The sequence below is a fragment of the Megalobrama amblycephala genome, linkage group LG18 (genome assembly GCF_018812025.1).
Source record: "Megalobrama amblycephala isolate DHTTF-2021 linkage group LG18, ASM1881202v1, whole genome shotgun sequence".
NCBI classification, from domain to species: Eukaryota; Metazoa; Chordata; class Actinopteri; order Cypriniformes; family Xenocyprididae; genus Megalobrama; species Megalobrama amblycephala.
The window spans coordinates 33,839,530-33,857,467 of NC_063061.1; the positions used below are offsets into that span (position 1 = coordinate 33,839,530).

The following is a 17,938-nucleotide window of genomic DNA, read 5'->3' on the forward strand; positions in this document are numbered from 1 at the left end:
TATTATGTATTATTTTAATGTATTCTTTTGGCACATTATACATATATAGTGAAATTGTTTGTCAATCCTAAACATCCATCCATCTATCTATCTGATAATGATGAACACGTGTGTGTGTGTCTGTCTATGTATGTATGTTTATATATATATATATATATATATATATATATATATATATATATATATATATATATAAACATATATACACACACTTTATATATATATATATATATATATATGCATATATGATGTGTATATAAATGTGTTCATTATCACACAGACATATGTATGTATGTGTGTGTGTGTATGTATATATATATATATTGCATACATTAGAAATGAATTGCCATAGTCATGTACACAGCATAGCATATAAGATAAATGTTTTTTTTTTTTTTTCGAACTCTAGTATTACATTATACTTAGTATAATGTATATGCTGTATAAATTGTAGTATAATGTATATACTGTATAAATTGCAGAAACCCCGAATGTTCCCTTACTCTAAAGTTCAGTATTTTTCAGCTGAGTTCAGGCTGTCCACTCGTGTGTTCAGTGTTGCTGTGAGGATGCAGGTATTCACTGTTGCATCTCACATGCATGACCTCTCGTGTCTCATCCTCCCACTGCTGCGTCACGCTGGAGGAGGGCGAGATCTTTAAATATGGAACAAGACTCGAGACGAGCGCGACGCGACTCGAGCAGGTTTACGCGCAACGTGGAGCGTTATCCGACGGGACAGAGAGAGTTCGCGAGCCTATTGCGTTATGACTGCTGGGGTGACTGAATGTATTGTAGTTAGTAGAAGCAGCAGTGAAATATCTCTGCTCCAGATAAACAGAAGTGAGTCTCTGAATGTGTTCCTGCTTTTACGCATCCAGACACGCTGAACTTGGAGCGAATTCGCACTTGCGCGTATTTTGAAAGTCTTTCTGAAGCCCGGACGCACTTTAACTCAGCTTAAGGGGAAGAAAGAGGGTCTCTGGCACAGGCAATATGAGCGACAAAAACAAGTGAGTACTTTTATTTGCATGTAATCTTCCTCAGAGTTCAGTCGAGATCAGTTCTGTTTCCATGAGTGGGTTGAGTAACAGCCCTCCCACCCTGGATCTGTCCTGCTTCTTCACCAAAAAGTAAAGGTGTAACAGTATCCTTCGGGACAGAGCAACAGATCTGCTCCGAGTCTGTGCGGTTAGGGCTTCAAGTTTCAGGGACCAAGGTTATTATCTATTAAACACATTAAACTGGCCATTTGCATATGTTTGACAGCTCATGAACATCCTAAATGTTCAGACAGCATCATGGTTTCTTGCACTTCAGGTTCTAAGAAGAACTACGAATGAACTTTTTAAATTAATGTTTTGTTAAATTGGCATCAGTGGTTCCATGAAGAATCTTTAACATCCATAGAATCTTTTCAATGTGCACAAGGGGTTCTTTATAGTGGAAAAAAGGTCTTTAGATTTTTAGAATGTTCTTCAAAAAATGGTTCTTTTTTAGAACTGTTCACTGAAAGGTTCCGTTATGGCATGTGCGGAATTGCCATAATGGAACCATTTATTATTTTAGAGTGTAAGAGAATCTTTAGAGGTTCTAGAATGAACTTTTTATCCCTCAATTCTTTAAAAACCACCTGTGAACTGGTGCTTCAGAACCTGAGAGACAAAAATTGTTCTTAATCAACAAAAACAATAGTGTATTCCATCAGAGAACCTTTTAGGATCCACAATAACTTTTTATTCTTAACATCTTTAGAAAAACATCTATGTACTTGTAATTTAGAGCCTTGAAATCAATATGCTGATCTGAAGAACCAACAAAGGCTCTCCAAAAAAATTCAAGAACCCTAGATAGGCAGAATGGTTCTTTATTAAGAACCTAATGGAACATCAAGAACCTTTTGGCTCTCTGAAGAATCAATTCTTAAGTATAAAGGTTCAAAAAGTGGGTTTTCACAGTGATAAATCTTTTAACAAACAATTCTTGGAACATTTTTTTAGTGTGAAGAACATTTTAATAATCTAAAGAATTTTTTTTTTGCAATTGAAAGATTCAATGGATGTTAAATGTTCTTAAAGGAACCACAGATGCCGGATGAGTGTTTAACTTTGCTGAACCCAAGAACCACTAAAGAGCCTTCATGAATGAAATATCTCATGGGGTTTCCAGAGGCCATTAACAGGGGGTTCCACCGGCAACACATGATGTATGATGTAGTTCATTCTGTTCATTCCACTGCCAAGTCGCGCTGCTTTAAGTTGCCCTCTTTACAGGTTCCCTGAAGCCGCGGCTTGAGCGGTCAGAGTAATCTTTTTCCAAGAAGCTCCTGTCAAAACCAATTAGGTCCTTAGCGTCCAGGAGCAATGTGTGCGTCGCTTAGCGTTCCAGAATCTGGTGGCTAGATATAATGCAAGCTGCAAACGGGATTCGATCTCTTTTTAGTTCTGTGAAACTTGTGCTGTCATAAAAAAAGAGCCAGCTGCCTATAGGATCACATTTTTTGACCAATAGGGCTCTTCAGATGTGAGTGGATGGATCATGTTGTGATCATGTTTCTCATGCAGTGCTAAAGACAGATTGATTTTTACACTTTAAGAAGCACTAACTTGCTGGGAAATTAACACTTACAAAAAGTACTGTGGTGGTAGTTTAGTATATACTATGGTACTGCATGAATACCAAATTCATATAGTGTGGTATTTAAATGCAGTATAACCATGGTATCATACTCACAAAGGTGGTAATACCATAGTACTTTGATGTATACATAACTTTCAAACAAGTACTTGTTTTTAGACATTTAGTAGTACCATTTGCACCAAAGTAATACCAGGTTTTAGGTACCATTGAGTACCATGGTGTGTTTTAAAGTATCATAGTAATACCATGTGATACCATATACTATGGTATTGATGTGGTACTCAAAGAATACCATGGTAAATGTATAAAATCATGGTATTATCATGGTACATGTCAAAAAAAAACTCTTACTTTGAAGAATACCATGGTATAACCACGTCTAAACATTTTAGTATTATTTGTATACTATTATAGTATGGAAGCTTGTTTTCACCACTGAATAAAAAATAAAAAAGGTAATTGCACCTTTTTATCTCACAATTATGAATTTTTTTCTCAGAATTGAGAGATATAAACTCACAGTTGACACATTACATTCTGACAATACACACTCACATTCTGACCTTATATCTCGCAATTCTGACTTTATATCACGCAATTCTGACCTTATATCTCGCAATTCTGACTTTATATCACGCAATTCTGACCTTATATCTCGCAATTCTGACTTTATATCACGCAATTCTGACCTTATATCTCGCAATTCTGACTTTATATCTCGCAATTCTGACTTTATATCACTTAAAACTTTGACTCATAATTGTGAGTTTATAAGTCAGAGATATAAAGTCAGAACTGCGAGATATAAGGTCAGAATTGCGAGATATAGTCAGAATTGCGTGATATAAAGTCAGAATTGTGTGATATAAAGTCAGAATTGCGTGATATAAAGTCAGAATTGCGTGATATAAAGTCAGAATTGCGTGATATAAAGTCAGAATTGCGTGATATAAAGTCAGAATTGCGTGATATAAAGTCAGAATTGCGTGATATAAGGTCAGAATTGCGTGATATAAGGTCAGAATTGTGTGATATAAAGTCAGAATTGCGTGATATAAAGTCAGAATTGCGTGATATAAAGTCAGAATTGTGTGATATAAAGTCAGAATTGCGTGATATAAAGTCAGAATTGCGTGATATAAAGTCAGAACTGCGTGATATAAAGTCAGAATTGCGAGATATAAGGTCAGAACTGCGAGATATAAAGTCAGAACTGCGAGATATAAAGTCAGAACTGCGAGATATAAAGTCAGAATTGCGTGATATAAAGTCAGAATTGCGTGATATAAGGTCAGAATTGCGAGATATAGTCAGAATTGTATGATATAAAGTCAGAATTGCGAGATATAAGGTCAGAATTGCGAGATATAGTCAGAATTGCGTGATATAAAGTCAGAACTGCGAGATATAAAGTCAGAATTGCGTGATATAAAGTCAGAATTGTGTGATATAAAGTCAGAATTGCGTGATATAAAGTCAGAACTGCGAGATATAAGGTCAGAATTGCGAGATATAAGGTCAGAATTGTGAGATATAAAGTCAGAACTGCGAGATATAAGGTCAGAATTGCGAGATATAAAGTCAGAACTGCGAGATATAAGGTCAGAATTGCGTGATATAAAGTCAGAATTGCGTGATATAAAGTCAGAATTGCGTGATATAAGGTCAGAATTGCGAGATATAAAGTCAGAACTGCGAGATATAAAGTCAGAATTGCGAGATATAAAGTCAGAATTGCGTGATATAAAGTCAGAATTGCGTGATATAAAGTCAGAATTGCGAGATATAGTCAGAATTGCGTGATATAAAGTCAGAATTGCGTGATATAAAGTCAGAATTGCGAGAGATAAGGTCAGAATTGCGAGATATAAAGTCAGAACTGCAAGATATAAAGTCAGAACTGCGAAATATAAAGTCAGAATTGCGAGATATAAAGTCAGAACTGCGAGATATAAGGTCAGAATTGCGAGATATAGTCAGAATTGTGTGATATAAAGTCAGAACTGCAAGATATAAAGTCAGAACTGCGAAATATAAAGTCAGAATTGCGAGATATAAAGTCAGAACTGCGAGATATAAGGTCAGAATTGCGAGATATAGTCAGAATTGTGTGATATAAAGTCAGAACTGCGAGAGATAAGGTCAGAATTGCGAGATATAAAGTCAGAACTGCAAGATATAAAGTCAGAACTGCGAAATATAAAGTCAGAATTGCGAGATATAAAGTCAGAACTGCGAGATATAGTCAGAATTGCGTGATATAAAGTCAGAACTGCGAGATATAAGGTAATAGTTATATTTGTTATTTCGGCTTATTTTAACAATTTTTACTAGTTGTAGTTTTAGTTAATGATAACAACACTGATGAAAATCCTTGATGACACATGGTACTTGAAATTAGTACTATTTTGAATCTGTTTTTCAGAATCTAAATCCCACCACACCTAAGAAGTAAGATAGCGGGGATTTCATAGAAAAAATGTGTAATTTTTCCTCATTCCTCACCTGGACTCACACAGGCTTATCTGTCTGTCTGTGTACGAGAGCATTGCATAAGTGCTGGTTGTCACCTGTTGATCTATGTGACCGCTCTTTCCCTTCCACTGACTGTCTCAAAGCACACAGACTTCACTCTGACCATCTTCCTGGTGCTTTGTGTCACCTGCGCAGGTATTGTGAGAGGAAGTTTCATAGGATGATAAGTGGAAAATGCACAGTCACAATGGAACGTCCTTTAGTCTCTGCCCAGATATGCGCGGCTTGACTCCTTATATCTCTTTTTTTTCTCCTTGAGAGTGAGGTCATCTCTCGCCTGTGAGTGACGGACAGAAGTGGCCCTGAACCTGCTGGGTTTCTATAATGATACGCCGTGTGTTCTGAAATAGGATTTATGTATCAGGAGCTCAGCACTGATTTCAGATGTGAACTTGAAGTTCTGGAGGTAGACGCAGAGCTCAGTTTACACCAGCCAATCAGTTCCTAATAAAATCAAATCTCATTTTTTTCTCATTTAATATACTGTTTCACTTGGAAAATACATTGCATTATGGAAGTACAAAAGGTTGCGAATGCTGTTTCTTGTTGACTTTAAATCAGTGGCTTGTCATTTTGTTTAACCCCTGATTGTCTTGTCTTGATGTGTTGGATTAGTTGCCCTAAAATCAGCCCTGTGTTTCTCCTCTTTGCCAGTTAAGTTAGGGAGCATGTTGGGCTCCAGCTGTCTTTACCAGACATGTGTTTTGGCGTTTGGAATTTCATATCACTAACTTGTTTGACTGCTGTGGTCACTGTGTGTTTAACAAATATTCACTGATTGATGTCAGTGACGTGCTGAAGTGTGTTGAATTCTTTGGTTATTCCAGAGTTTCTGTGCAAGATGACTAAACTATTGTAAAAGCGTTTTATTGTGTCTTTTATCTGTTAGGTAAGGGATTGTCATGCTTTTATGACCCCTTAAAGGGTTAGTTCACCCAAAAATGAAAATTCTGTCATTAATTACTCACCCTCATGTCTTTCCACACCCGTAAGACCTTTGTTCATCTTCAGAACACAAATTAAGATATTTTTGATGAAATCCAATGGCTCAGCGAGGCCTGCATAGACAGCAAGATAATTAACACTTTCAGAAAGCTACTAAAGACATATTTAAAACAGTTCATGTGACTACAGTGGTTCAACCTTAATGTTATAAAGCGACGAGAATACTTTTTGTGTGCCAAAAACAAAATAACGACTTTATCAATATCTAGTGATGGTCGATTTCAAAACACTGCTTCATGAAACTTCGAAGCTTTATGAGTCTTTTGTTTCGAATCAGTGGTTCGGAGCATGTATCAGACTGCCAAAGTCACGTGATTTCAGTAAACGAGGCTTCGTTAAGTCATAAGTGTTTAAAATATCTTAAGGTCTTATGGGTGTGGAACGACATGAGGGTGAGTAATTTTCATTTTTGGGTGAACTAACCCTTTAATATACAAATGCTTCAAATCCTCTGCATAATAATTGCTATATAATCTTCAGTAACACTGTATAATCATTCATAACATTAACATACATTATTTCATTATGCTAAACAAGTGTCGACCTAGTTTCTGAATTAAATTTGCCATCATGCCACTGTATTGTGACAGAAAGAGATTCACATCTGTGATGTTACACTGCAGAATCAACCAAATTATGTATCAGACGATATAAGAGATTATTTATTTCGGCCATAAATTTTAGCCAAGTTTAGAATTAAATTGTAGCGCTTAAATCATTTTTAAAGAAATTTATGTTTATTATGTTAAAATGATTCAAAAAACTGTCTAAATGTTAGTGTTTTATATATATATTAAACATTAAAACAATATTTTTATAAAACATTTTTAAGAAATGTCAGTGTTTTTATATGTATATGAAATGTAAAGGAATTCTTTAAAAGTATACAAAACATTTTAAAGAAATGTCAGTATGTTTCTTATACATATAAAACAGAAATTTATTTAAAATGATTTTGTAAATATAATGTAATATTTTAAAGAAATATTGGTATGTTTGATATGTATGTGAAAAATACTGAAATTTCATTTACAGTTTATTTAAAGCCTTTATGTGTAATGTATGGACTGCTGTGTTGTGTAGGTTGTTAAAGACAGGGTTTAATTCCGGATCCTTGCATCCTGATCTCGTGTGTGCAGGAGATGTAGACTAAAAAGAGGAACAGAAACAGACAGAAAAATACTAGGAAGAGAACATAATTTGAGGTAGAGACAGAAGACAGAAAAAGTTCTGTAGAAAACAAAGGAAGCCTTGTACAAAAAGGAAAGAATGGCTGTATAGGACTGACGGGAAGAGAGATTACACATGGAATGAGGAAAATAGGTGTAGATGACAGGAGAAAAGTGGAGAGTGGAGACTCAGACGCTCAACACACCCTGATCTGCTGAATGAGTGTTCAATGAAGGTGAATTTCTATGTCAGTCCAGGCTGGTTTATGGTTGTTAGTGCTAGTCATCTAGTCACGTCGAGGTTTTGGTCAAAAACTGCCCGTTTAGACAGGAAGAGACCATTTTATTGATATGTAAAGGACCAACCACAGTTTGTTTTTCTGGAAACACTTTACAATAGAGTGCATTAGTTCTCATCCACTTTTTCAGAGGCGTTGGTACCACAAGTGTTTTTTCCATTCATTTCTCTCATAGGGATTTTAAAAAAGTCGTTCGTTTAAAGCATTATAAGCCATGAACCAAACCGACCAACTACGAGGTGAATTATAACTCCTACAAAAAAAGTGTATTTAAACATATTTTAACTTTATTGCAAAATATGCATAGATACACATTTAAGTATTTTGAGAGCGTAAGGGAGAACGACTTTATGATAGTGGGTGGAGCTAATACGATATTTTGTCATGATTTGCTGTTTCGTCTCTCTGATTGGTGGAATTTTTGCACAGAATCATGGGTAATGTAGTTTTTCACCAGGAATTCCACTGTTAAACACCGTTATTCTAAAACTAAGCTGAAATAACGTGGGCTGATGGCTTCAACAGAAGCAAATACTATCGATTAACAACCTCGTAGCTCACAGTGGGGCTGTCTGTAAAGGTTTATAAGTTACCGTTAAAAGAAGTCTATGGAGAAAATGAATTTACAGGTTTAATTTGTTAACTGCATTAATAAATATGAGCTAAAAATGAAAGATACTTCTAAAGCATTTATAAATCTTAATGTTAATTTTAACATTTAATGTGTTATTAAAATCAAAAGTTGTACCTGTTAATATTATTTCATGGACCTGAGCTAATAGGCGCATTTTATTTTTATTAACTAATATTAAAAAAGATTAATAATTAATGTAACAAATGAAATAATCTGTCCAAAGTAATAAATGCAAATTATTTCCCATATATTCATATTTTTTTTTCCTAAATTATTGGCACAGAAAACAAAGTGGAGTTTCAAACAGCACAACGAATTTGATAATATTAATCTAGCAATCTTGATCAAAAAATACAGCAAAATTATTGCAATTTAAAACAACTGTTTTCTATTTTACTATATTTTAAAAATGTAATTTATTCTTGTGATCAAAGCTGAATTTTCAGCATCATTACTCCAGTCTTCAGTGTCACATGATCCTTCAGAAATCATTCTAATATGCTGATTTGCTGCTTAAGAAACATCAGTCTGCACTTGTTTGATTAATTTAGGATGATATTATTGATTGTATGGATCAGTTCTGGCCACCAAAAGTCTCAGGCGCTGTTTTGGTCTTTCTCCTCTTCTTGTCTTCTCCTTCTGTTCCTGCTCCGCTGTTAGTCCTGTCAGTCGGAATGATTAACTGGCTCTAGCTGCTCAGGATTTAAAGATATCTACACCATTCGGCCTGACTGTTACACCATCTGCTACTCCAAATGCCTCAAACAGACGCTGCACTAAACTCTAGCTTTACACACTGGCTAAGCTAAACTAACTGCTAAGATGTTATATGACCAATCAATGGCTGCTGGCTGGGAATGGCAGAGGATTATTCCTCAACCACTTGAGTCCATATTTCATTGGCACCTTAAAGGGATTGTTCACCCAAAATGAAAATCTTGCATTTATGCACACTCAAATCAGTCTAAACCCGTATGAATTTTTTGTTCTGTGGAACCAAAAATCAGATATTTTGAAGAAAATAACGTATTAGTGTATATACACTTTTAAAGGATAAGTTCACTTTAAAATGAAAATTACCCCAAGCTTTACTCACCCTCAAGCCATCTTGGGTGTATATGACTTTCTTCTTTCAGACAAATACAATCGGAGTTATACAAATAATCACCCTGATGCTTTATAATGGCAGGGGGTTAATAAAGGCCTTCTGAAGCAAAGCGATGCATTTGTGTAAAAAACAAACAAAAAAATCCTTATTTAAAGGTGCCCAAGAATGCTTTTTCACAAGATGTAATATAAGTCTAAGGTGTCCCCTGAATGTGTCTGTGAAGTTTCAGCTCAAAATACCCCATAGATTTTTTTAAATAATTTTTTTTTAACTGCCTATTTTGGGGCATCATTAACTATACACTGATTTTGGCAGCGCCGCCCCTTTAATTCACGTGCTCCCTGCCACACGAGCTCTCGATTATATTACAGCACATTTACGAAGTTCACACAGCTAATATAACCCTCAAATGGATCTTTACAAGATGTTCGTCATGCATGCTGTATGCATGCTTCAAATTATGTGAGTAAAGTATTTATTTTGATGTTTATATTTGATTCTCTATGAGTTTGAGGCTATATACTCTGTGGCTAACAGCTAATGCTACACTGTTGGAGAGATTTATAAAGAATGAAGATGTTTATGAATTACACAGACTGCAAGTGTTTAAAAATGAAAATAGCGACGGCTCTTGTCTCCGTGAATTCAGTAAGAAACGATGGTAACTTTAACCTCATTTAACAGTACATTAGCAAAATGCTAACAAAACATTTAGATAGACAATTTACAAATATCACTAAAAATATCATGCTTTTATAGATCATGTCAGTTATTATTGCTCCATCTGCCATTTTCGCTATTGTTCTTGCTTGCTTACCTAGTCTGATGATTCAGCTGTGCAGATCCAGACGTTAACTGGCTGCCCTTGTCTAATGCCTTTTATAATGTTGGAAACATGGGCTGGCATATGCAAATATTGGGGCGTACACCCCGACTGTTACGTAACAGTCGGTGTTATGTTGAGATCCGTGTGTTTTCCAGAAGTCTTTTAAACAAATGAGATTTATATAAGAAAGAGAAAGCAATGGAGTTTGAAACTCAATGTATGTCGTTTCCATGTACTGAACTCTTGTTATTCAACTATGCCAAGGTAAATTCAAATTTTGAATCTAGGGCACCTTTAACACATTGCAAAGTAAAATAACTAGGCTTAGCTTCCGTCAACTCGCGAAGAAAGTGGAATGCCTCTCGCTGTTCAAAATGCTTACACTACGTCCTACGCCTTCCCTATTCAACTGATGTGACGCCAGTGACGCTTTCTTCTCAAATTGAATACGGAAGGTTGTGTGGATTAAGTTTATAAAGTGTGAGCAAAAACATGCTGTTTTTGTGTTTGTCCCTTTAAATGCAAATGAGCTGCTGTTCCTGGCCCCCTTTCCAGAAGAGGGCGGGGCTTAAACAGCTCACGCTTCGGTTGCTCAACAACAACAAAGCTAGAGAATCTCACGCAGCCAAAATGAGGATTGTCAGTAACGGTGTTCAGCCTTACATTGTTCAAACCGGAGTCGACACTGATGGAGAGACTCAGGAAGAAGTTACAACTTTTAGAATGAAACTGGATGTTTCTGAATGGTTAGTGGATAAATTTATGTAGTTGCTGTGGAGTTCAACTCATCGACTAGCATGTGCCGTCATTTTAATCTTTTGTGCAAATCCAGCATTGAATTGACCCTCGTTTGTGAAGCAGTCCGGCGTAAAATGACAGCATAGTAACAACACTCTACTACAACAACTCTTCCTCTTCTCTAAAGCAGCCCAACATGGCCTCACCCCCTTTGTTGTGTGTTCTCAGGGGCGGGGTTTATGTAAATTTTGGGGTTTGTGATGTCACCAACCTGGGAAGAAGCTCATTGTAGTTCCTACCAGCCGGTCTCATGCTAAATGCTAAAAGCTAAATATGAATGCTGGACTTATGCGTAGCTGCATATCTGACAAACAATCGTGTTACTTTTGAAATGACTTGTTTGCTTGGATCATAAAGTTAATTGTAAACAACAAAAACCAAAGTGGCAAGTAGTTTAAACCGGATTAAACTGAAAAAAAAATACTGTTCCCACAGAAGCTGTTACATTTGAGTAATTAGAGCATATGAGAAGGATTTAAAGATCAGAAGGTCTTATTAAAAGCTCTGTTGAAATCCCACTTACACAATGATGTTGCTATTCTTTAGTTTTTTCACTTTTACTTTGCTTTCTTGGTTATGAGAGCCAAACTGTGCTTGTTGTTGTGTATTTAGTGTAGTATCTAAACTAATACTAAACTTAATAGACGTGTCACAACTCAAGTTTAACTCAGAGACTGTTCAGTGACTATCTCAAGCACCTAATAAACCACTTCACCATTCAGGTGTCAGATTTAACATGACTTTTGGCTTTGACCCCAGGAAAGGGTTTGTGTCTTATAGACTCCGCAGCTGTCAGGACAACACCTTGTTGCCTGTTTAATCGATCAATTATGTGAAACCACGACAGCTTCTGAGGTCACATGGCAGGAGAAAATGTTCCTCGTCGCTATCAGTGTAAATACGAGTGTCGCTGGAGTACGATTGTGTCATTTGTCCCACCTCTGAATTGGTAAACATGGAGCGAGGGCTGCTGGGAGCTCGTGCGTCAGTCAGTCACACACCTTTATTGCTTGTGTTTACTTTATCTTCATGACATTCCTCTACCCGGGTCTCATGATTTTCCTTATCATAAACTGTAATAAACAAATCCTTCAGTGTGTTTGAATGTGTGCACACACACACATGAGATCAGTCTCTCATTAGATAACAGATTTTGTGGTTGTAGTTTGTAGTTGTACTGTCATTTCTTCCCAAAAAAATTTCATAAAGACATTGAGACCTATTTTAGGACAATTACATTTTTTTTTATTGTGACAGTTAAGCACATTTATATATTTTAAGTCAGGGCTCTGGCTGGGCCATTCAAGAACAGTCACAGAGTTGTTGTGAAGCCACTCCTTCATTATTTTAGCTGTGTGTTTAGGGTCATTGTCTTGTTGGAAGGTAAACCTTCGGCCCAGTCTGAGGTCCTGAGCACTCTGGAGAAGGTTTTCGTCCAGGATATCCCTGTACTTGGCCGCATTCATCTTTCCCTCGATTGCAAACAGTCGTCCTGTCCCTGCAGCTGAAAAACACCCCCACAGCATGACGCTGCCACCACCATGCTTCACTGTTGGGACTGTATTGGACAGGTGATGAGCAGTGCTTGGTTTTCTCCACACATACCGCTTAGAATTAAGGCCAAAAAGTTCTATCTTGGTCTCATCAGACCAGATAATCTTATTTCTCACCATCTTGGCAAACTCCATGCGGGCTTTCATGTGTCTTGCACTGAGGAGAGGCTTCCGTCGGGCCACTCTGCCATAAAGCCCCGACTGGTGGAGGGCTGCAGTGATGGTTGACTTTCTACAACTTTCTCCCATCTCCCGACTGCATCTCTGGAGCTCAGCCACAGTGATCTTTGGGTTCTTCTTTACCTCTCTCACCAAGGCTCTTCTCCCCCGATAGCTCAGTTTGGCCGGACAGCCAGCTCTAGAAAGGGTTCTGGTCATCCCAAACGTCTCCCATTTAAGGATTATGAAGGCCACTGTGCTCTTATGAACCTTAAGTGCAGCAGAATTGTTTTTGTAAGCTTGGCCAGATCTGTGCCTTGCCACAATTCTGTCTCTGAGCTCTTCAGGCAGTTCCTTTGACCTCATGATTCTCATTTGCTCTGACATGCACTGTGAGCTGTAAGGTCTTATATAGACAGGTGTGTGGCTTTCCTAATCAAGTCCAATCAGTATAATCAAACACAGCTGGACTCAAATGAAGGTGTAGAACCATCTCAAGGATGATCAGAAGAAATGGACAGCACCTGAGTTAAATATATGAGTATCACAGCAAAGGGTCTGAATACTTAGGACCATGTGATATTTCAGTTTTTCTTTTTTAATAAATCTGCAAAAATGTCAACAATTCTGTGTTCTTCTGTCAATATGGGGTGCTGTGTGTACATTAATGAGGGAAAAAATGAACTTAATGGCTGCAATATAACAAAGAGTGAAAAATTTAAGGGGGTCTGAATACTTTCCGTATCCACTGTGTGTGTGTGTATATATATATATATATATATATATATATATATATATATATATATATATATATATATATATATATATATATATATATATATATATATATATATATATATATGCGCAGTATCTTAATTGTTTCTTGTACTTTTGGTGTGAAATATGACCAGGAACTTTTTTTGCTGGTTTTGTGAGAGTGGCTCAACTTATTACACCATCACTTGGTGAACATCTGTTAAACACATCTCAAGTACTATTTCCCGTTTGTGTTCCACTAGGGATGAATAAACTTTATTTAGTTTGAAATCAGATGCAGAGAGTTGATGTGCTGCCAGAAATCCGATTGTCAAATGCTGATCCAACGGTTTACGTTCGTGTGGCAGTCTGGCTCCTCATGGTGTGTGAGGGGTTATTATAAACAGAGAGATTATAGTACATTCGGCTCATGTTTAACGTATATTAATCACAAGATAACATAGCTCATCTAACCAGGTTACATGACCACCTGGCCTTCGCTCTTCATTCTAAAGACCACAGGAAATGTACTAAAGAATGACCAGAGGGATAAATGAGATCTATACTGTGAAATTCTCCATAACTGAGGATGGATAATGCATGCTTCACTGAAATGATTGTATAACAGAGTGTAAGAAATTAAGAGATATATATGCATAGAGACAGAGATAAAGCAGAGACCAGCTGTGAAACCAGCACCACTGACCTCATGGATAATAGAGTCTAAAATAACAGAAAAAGAAGGGAGAATATGTAATAAAACACAGTTGTTCTTGCTAGTTCTTTTGTGAAGTAAAAATCTTGTCCAGCGTAAATGATACACACTACCGTTCAAATATTTTGGAGTCAGCAAGATGTTTTTTTTTTAAAGTGCCCCTATTATGGTACTTTAAAAGGTTCCTAATTTAGTTTTGGAGGTCTCCTACAACAGGTTTACATGCATTTAAGGTAAAAAAAACACTTCCATTTTCTCACAATATGCATTGTAGCATCACCTCTTTTCTCACAGTGTCTGAAATTGCTCTGATTGGTCAGATGGCCCCAGGGTTGCCAGGTTTTCATAACAAAACCCGCCCAATTGCTTCTCAAAACTAGCCCAATCGTGTTTCATGGGGGGTCCCACAGTAAAAATTGTGTTCCGGGGGATAAATATCATGTTATTTGGGGTCGCTTCAATCCGCGGACATGGCAACAGTGTAAAAGTAGCCAAATTCCGTGGGAAAATGTGGACTTGGCAACACTGGATGGCCTAGCCTGTTGTGATTGGTCTACTTTGCTCTGTTTGGTCAGCTAAAGTCAGATGGCCTAGCCTGTTGTGATTGGTCTGCCGCTTACAGCATGTGTCAGAAACGAAATGACCATTACCATATCTGAATTTCAGCTACGAAGGCTTCCTCATCACTTCATACTCAGTGATACGAATGATGGCGTTCGCGTTGAAAAGTAACTGTTTTTATACAGATTTTTTTATTAAGAAAATGTGAGCAGTGTTTTTATCCATGCATGCAAAATTTTCACCAACATACTGGGATACTGTGGGTGGTTGTTAGGGTGTTGCTATGTGGTTGCTAGATTATTTTGTTATTTTATGTGGTTTCTTATTGTTTCAAGTCATAAGAGTTTACCCTCATGTCATCCAGTTCATCCAATCCTCAGTGCAAGACGTGTGATGACTTGAATTGAAACCAGACTGGTTCAGGTTTACACTCCTGATAAACAAGTAAAGGTAAAAAGGAAAGGTTAAAACTGATCTCCTTCAGAAGAAACCCTGTTCTGAGAAATGTCCGCGTGCAAGACGAGATTAAACATGTTTACTTTTTCTTGATAGTCTGGGTTATAGTTTTTGTATTTGACTTTCCCTCTCTCTCTCTTATGTTTTTTTCTTTTTTAGAATGGAGGATGAAGCCATAGTGGACAGGGGAGCGTCCTACATCAAAAACGTGTGTGAAGAGGAGGTCGAGGGTACGAAACACACACACACACACACACACGTTCTTGCACTTAAATATATTGTGGGATACACGATCTCCTGTGTCTCAGTGACGACCGCAGATCCCTAAGACTCTTAGGTACTGTGGATTGAGTTTCACGTTCACTTTCACTCATTCCTGTTTTACTCTCTTTCGAGGACCAGCTGTTTTGTTTTGTTTTTATTCTTGGTTATAATTTGTGTTCAAGGGCAGGAGAGGATTATGAGTGCTGCAGATGTAACAAACCAAAGCTCTACACGTGAAGATGTTTACTACTATCTTAATCCACACACACACACACACACACACACACACACACACACACACACACACACACACACACACACACAGAATCTGTTTCCACACTGGAATTGACTAAATGGGCGTCACTTTATCACACTATATTTCAGTGCAAAACCCTTCATCTTATTCACATGCCATATACGGGTCATTGACGAATAAGGTTTTTAAAAGTGTAAAAAAATATAATGGAGATATAATTAATTAGGAAGTTTTGAGATTATGTGGTTTTTATAATCAATTAACACTGCTTTTGTCATTTTTTACAAGATGCACAAAATTTGTCACCAAAAAAGTCCAAAAAACAAAATTGCGGTTTTGCCGAATGACACATGTGGTTATACTAAATGACGATATTTTTTAACAATGCCACAGGCTGATATCTAGCTAGCCAGTAAAAGGACAATCAAACATTTTATATTTAGTACAAGTTTTTAAAATATTACAACATTTTCCATGTTTTATAGCAGTTGTACCGAATGACCTGATGTTTCGGGACATGCGTATGAGCAAGTGAAAACATGAAGAGAGAGTTAGTCACTTTGCTTCATGACCATGTGGTCCTTTGCAGGTGTCTGAATGATGTCACATCCTCTCACATGGTATTGGCCGCATGACTTGATCCAAAATGGTCCCTTTATGTTGGTTACTCCAAATGACATCAATTATTTCTCATAACAAAGCAATGACTTCTACACATAATTTTAATACCATTTTACACTATGTTGATATATGATGTTATAAAATCATGCCAGAATAAAAAATATGTACATTTATTTCATTTTAAGATGTTTTAATCACAAATGAAATGGCTGTATTTGCCTTTGGACGGTTAAACCGAATGACCTTTTGACACTTCAAAATCTTTAAAATACCTTTATATGTAGCAAAATATAATTAAAACCTTTTGGATTCAATAAAAGAGATCTAGTTGTACTACCTTACATACTTTGGATGTCATATCTTTGTTTTTGTTTTTTTGTATTATTAAGACCTTTGGACAAAAAAAATGACCCATCACGCCATTGACCCATATATTATATTATATTATATTATATTATATTATATTATATTATATTATATTATATTATATTATATTATATTATATTATATTATATTATATTATATTATATTATATTATATTTATATTATATTATATTATATTATATTATATTATATTATATTATTGATAAAATGTTTAAAAAATTACACCCTGTATGGTAAATTTACCCATTTTTCATTCATTCCGGGATTAAAATAAATTGTCATAACTCTTTCCATGTAAATGTAGCTCATCATAGAATAATTTGAATGTATTTAATGAATAGAATACTGACAGTGTTGGCCATATTCAAATTTGCAGCCCCAGTTTTTGTCTGTTTGCAGCTAACAAATAATTGACTCGGCACAGTTCACTCTGAGTGAATTCCTCTCTCAGTTGTGGGATGTATAAAGTATTAGAAGTTTAGACTTCTAAAAATATCTCCACATCAAAAGCAGATCAAACACACATTCGCAAACATGAGAATTTCACACTTATGCCCTTTCTATATTTGTTTCTCTCTCTCTTGTCGTCCCTGAACTTTGGACTTTCACATGATGGACACACACACACACACACACACACACATACACTGCTCTATCAGATAATGGCTGGTGGACTTATTTGTTTAAAGTCAAACCTGAAATGAATGAAGTGAAGGATGACTGAAGCATGCTTGATGGATGACTGGACTAATGAGTGATTAGTTCTTATATTGTTCTTTGAGTGTGTTCCTCTAAGTGTGTGTGCTTTCTGTTTTTACATCCACTTCCTGGAGATGTTTTGCTGTTTCCTGCAAGATCAGCTGTACAGGAAGTTGTTGCCATTTATCTATAATCTAACAAGTGTGAGATACGGGTCAGTTATTTTCCTTCAGAAAAAAACAAAAACAAAAGCATACCAACACAGAAACGCAGCGAGATTGATTTACCCTCTTACACATGTTCCTGGTCTTATTGTGAATGATTCATCAGTACATGCTCTTCCAAAGAAAATGAATGCTGTAAAAATTTAACTCTGAAATGACTTTTTTTTCACAGCTGATGTCATCAAGCCATTTTTCCTGTTTCACTCATGCAAACACATTAGAAAGTGAATCACAGTGTGGTCCTGTTGGTCGTCATAACATCAATGTTGTTTTGGT

General features: G+C 36.4%; 1 protein-coding gene across 4 annotated transcripts in view; it reads left to right on the forward strand.

Moving 5' to 3' along the window:
- Nucleotides 1–638: 638 nt before the first annotated feature.
- The window catches only part of slc4a4b (solute carrier family 4 member 4b), a 63,448-nt gene continuing 46,148 nt past the window's right edge, over nt 639–17,938 (forward strand). For 2 of the 4 annotated variants that reach the window (XM_048165513.1, XM_048165514.1), the window contains exons 1-2: nt 639–1,013; nt 15,374–15,444. In XM_048165513.1, coding sequence (XP_048021470.1) covers nt 997–1,013; nt 15,374–15,444 — 88 coding nt within the window. In that variant the 5' untranslated portion in view covers nt 639–996. Of the gene's footprint in view, nt 1,014–7,343; nt 7,586–15,373; nt 15,445–17,938 lie in introns of those variants that run through there. The other 2 variants (XM_048165516.1, XM_048165515.1) reach the window with 2 other exon arrangements.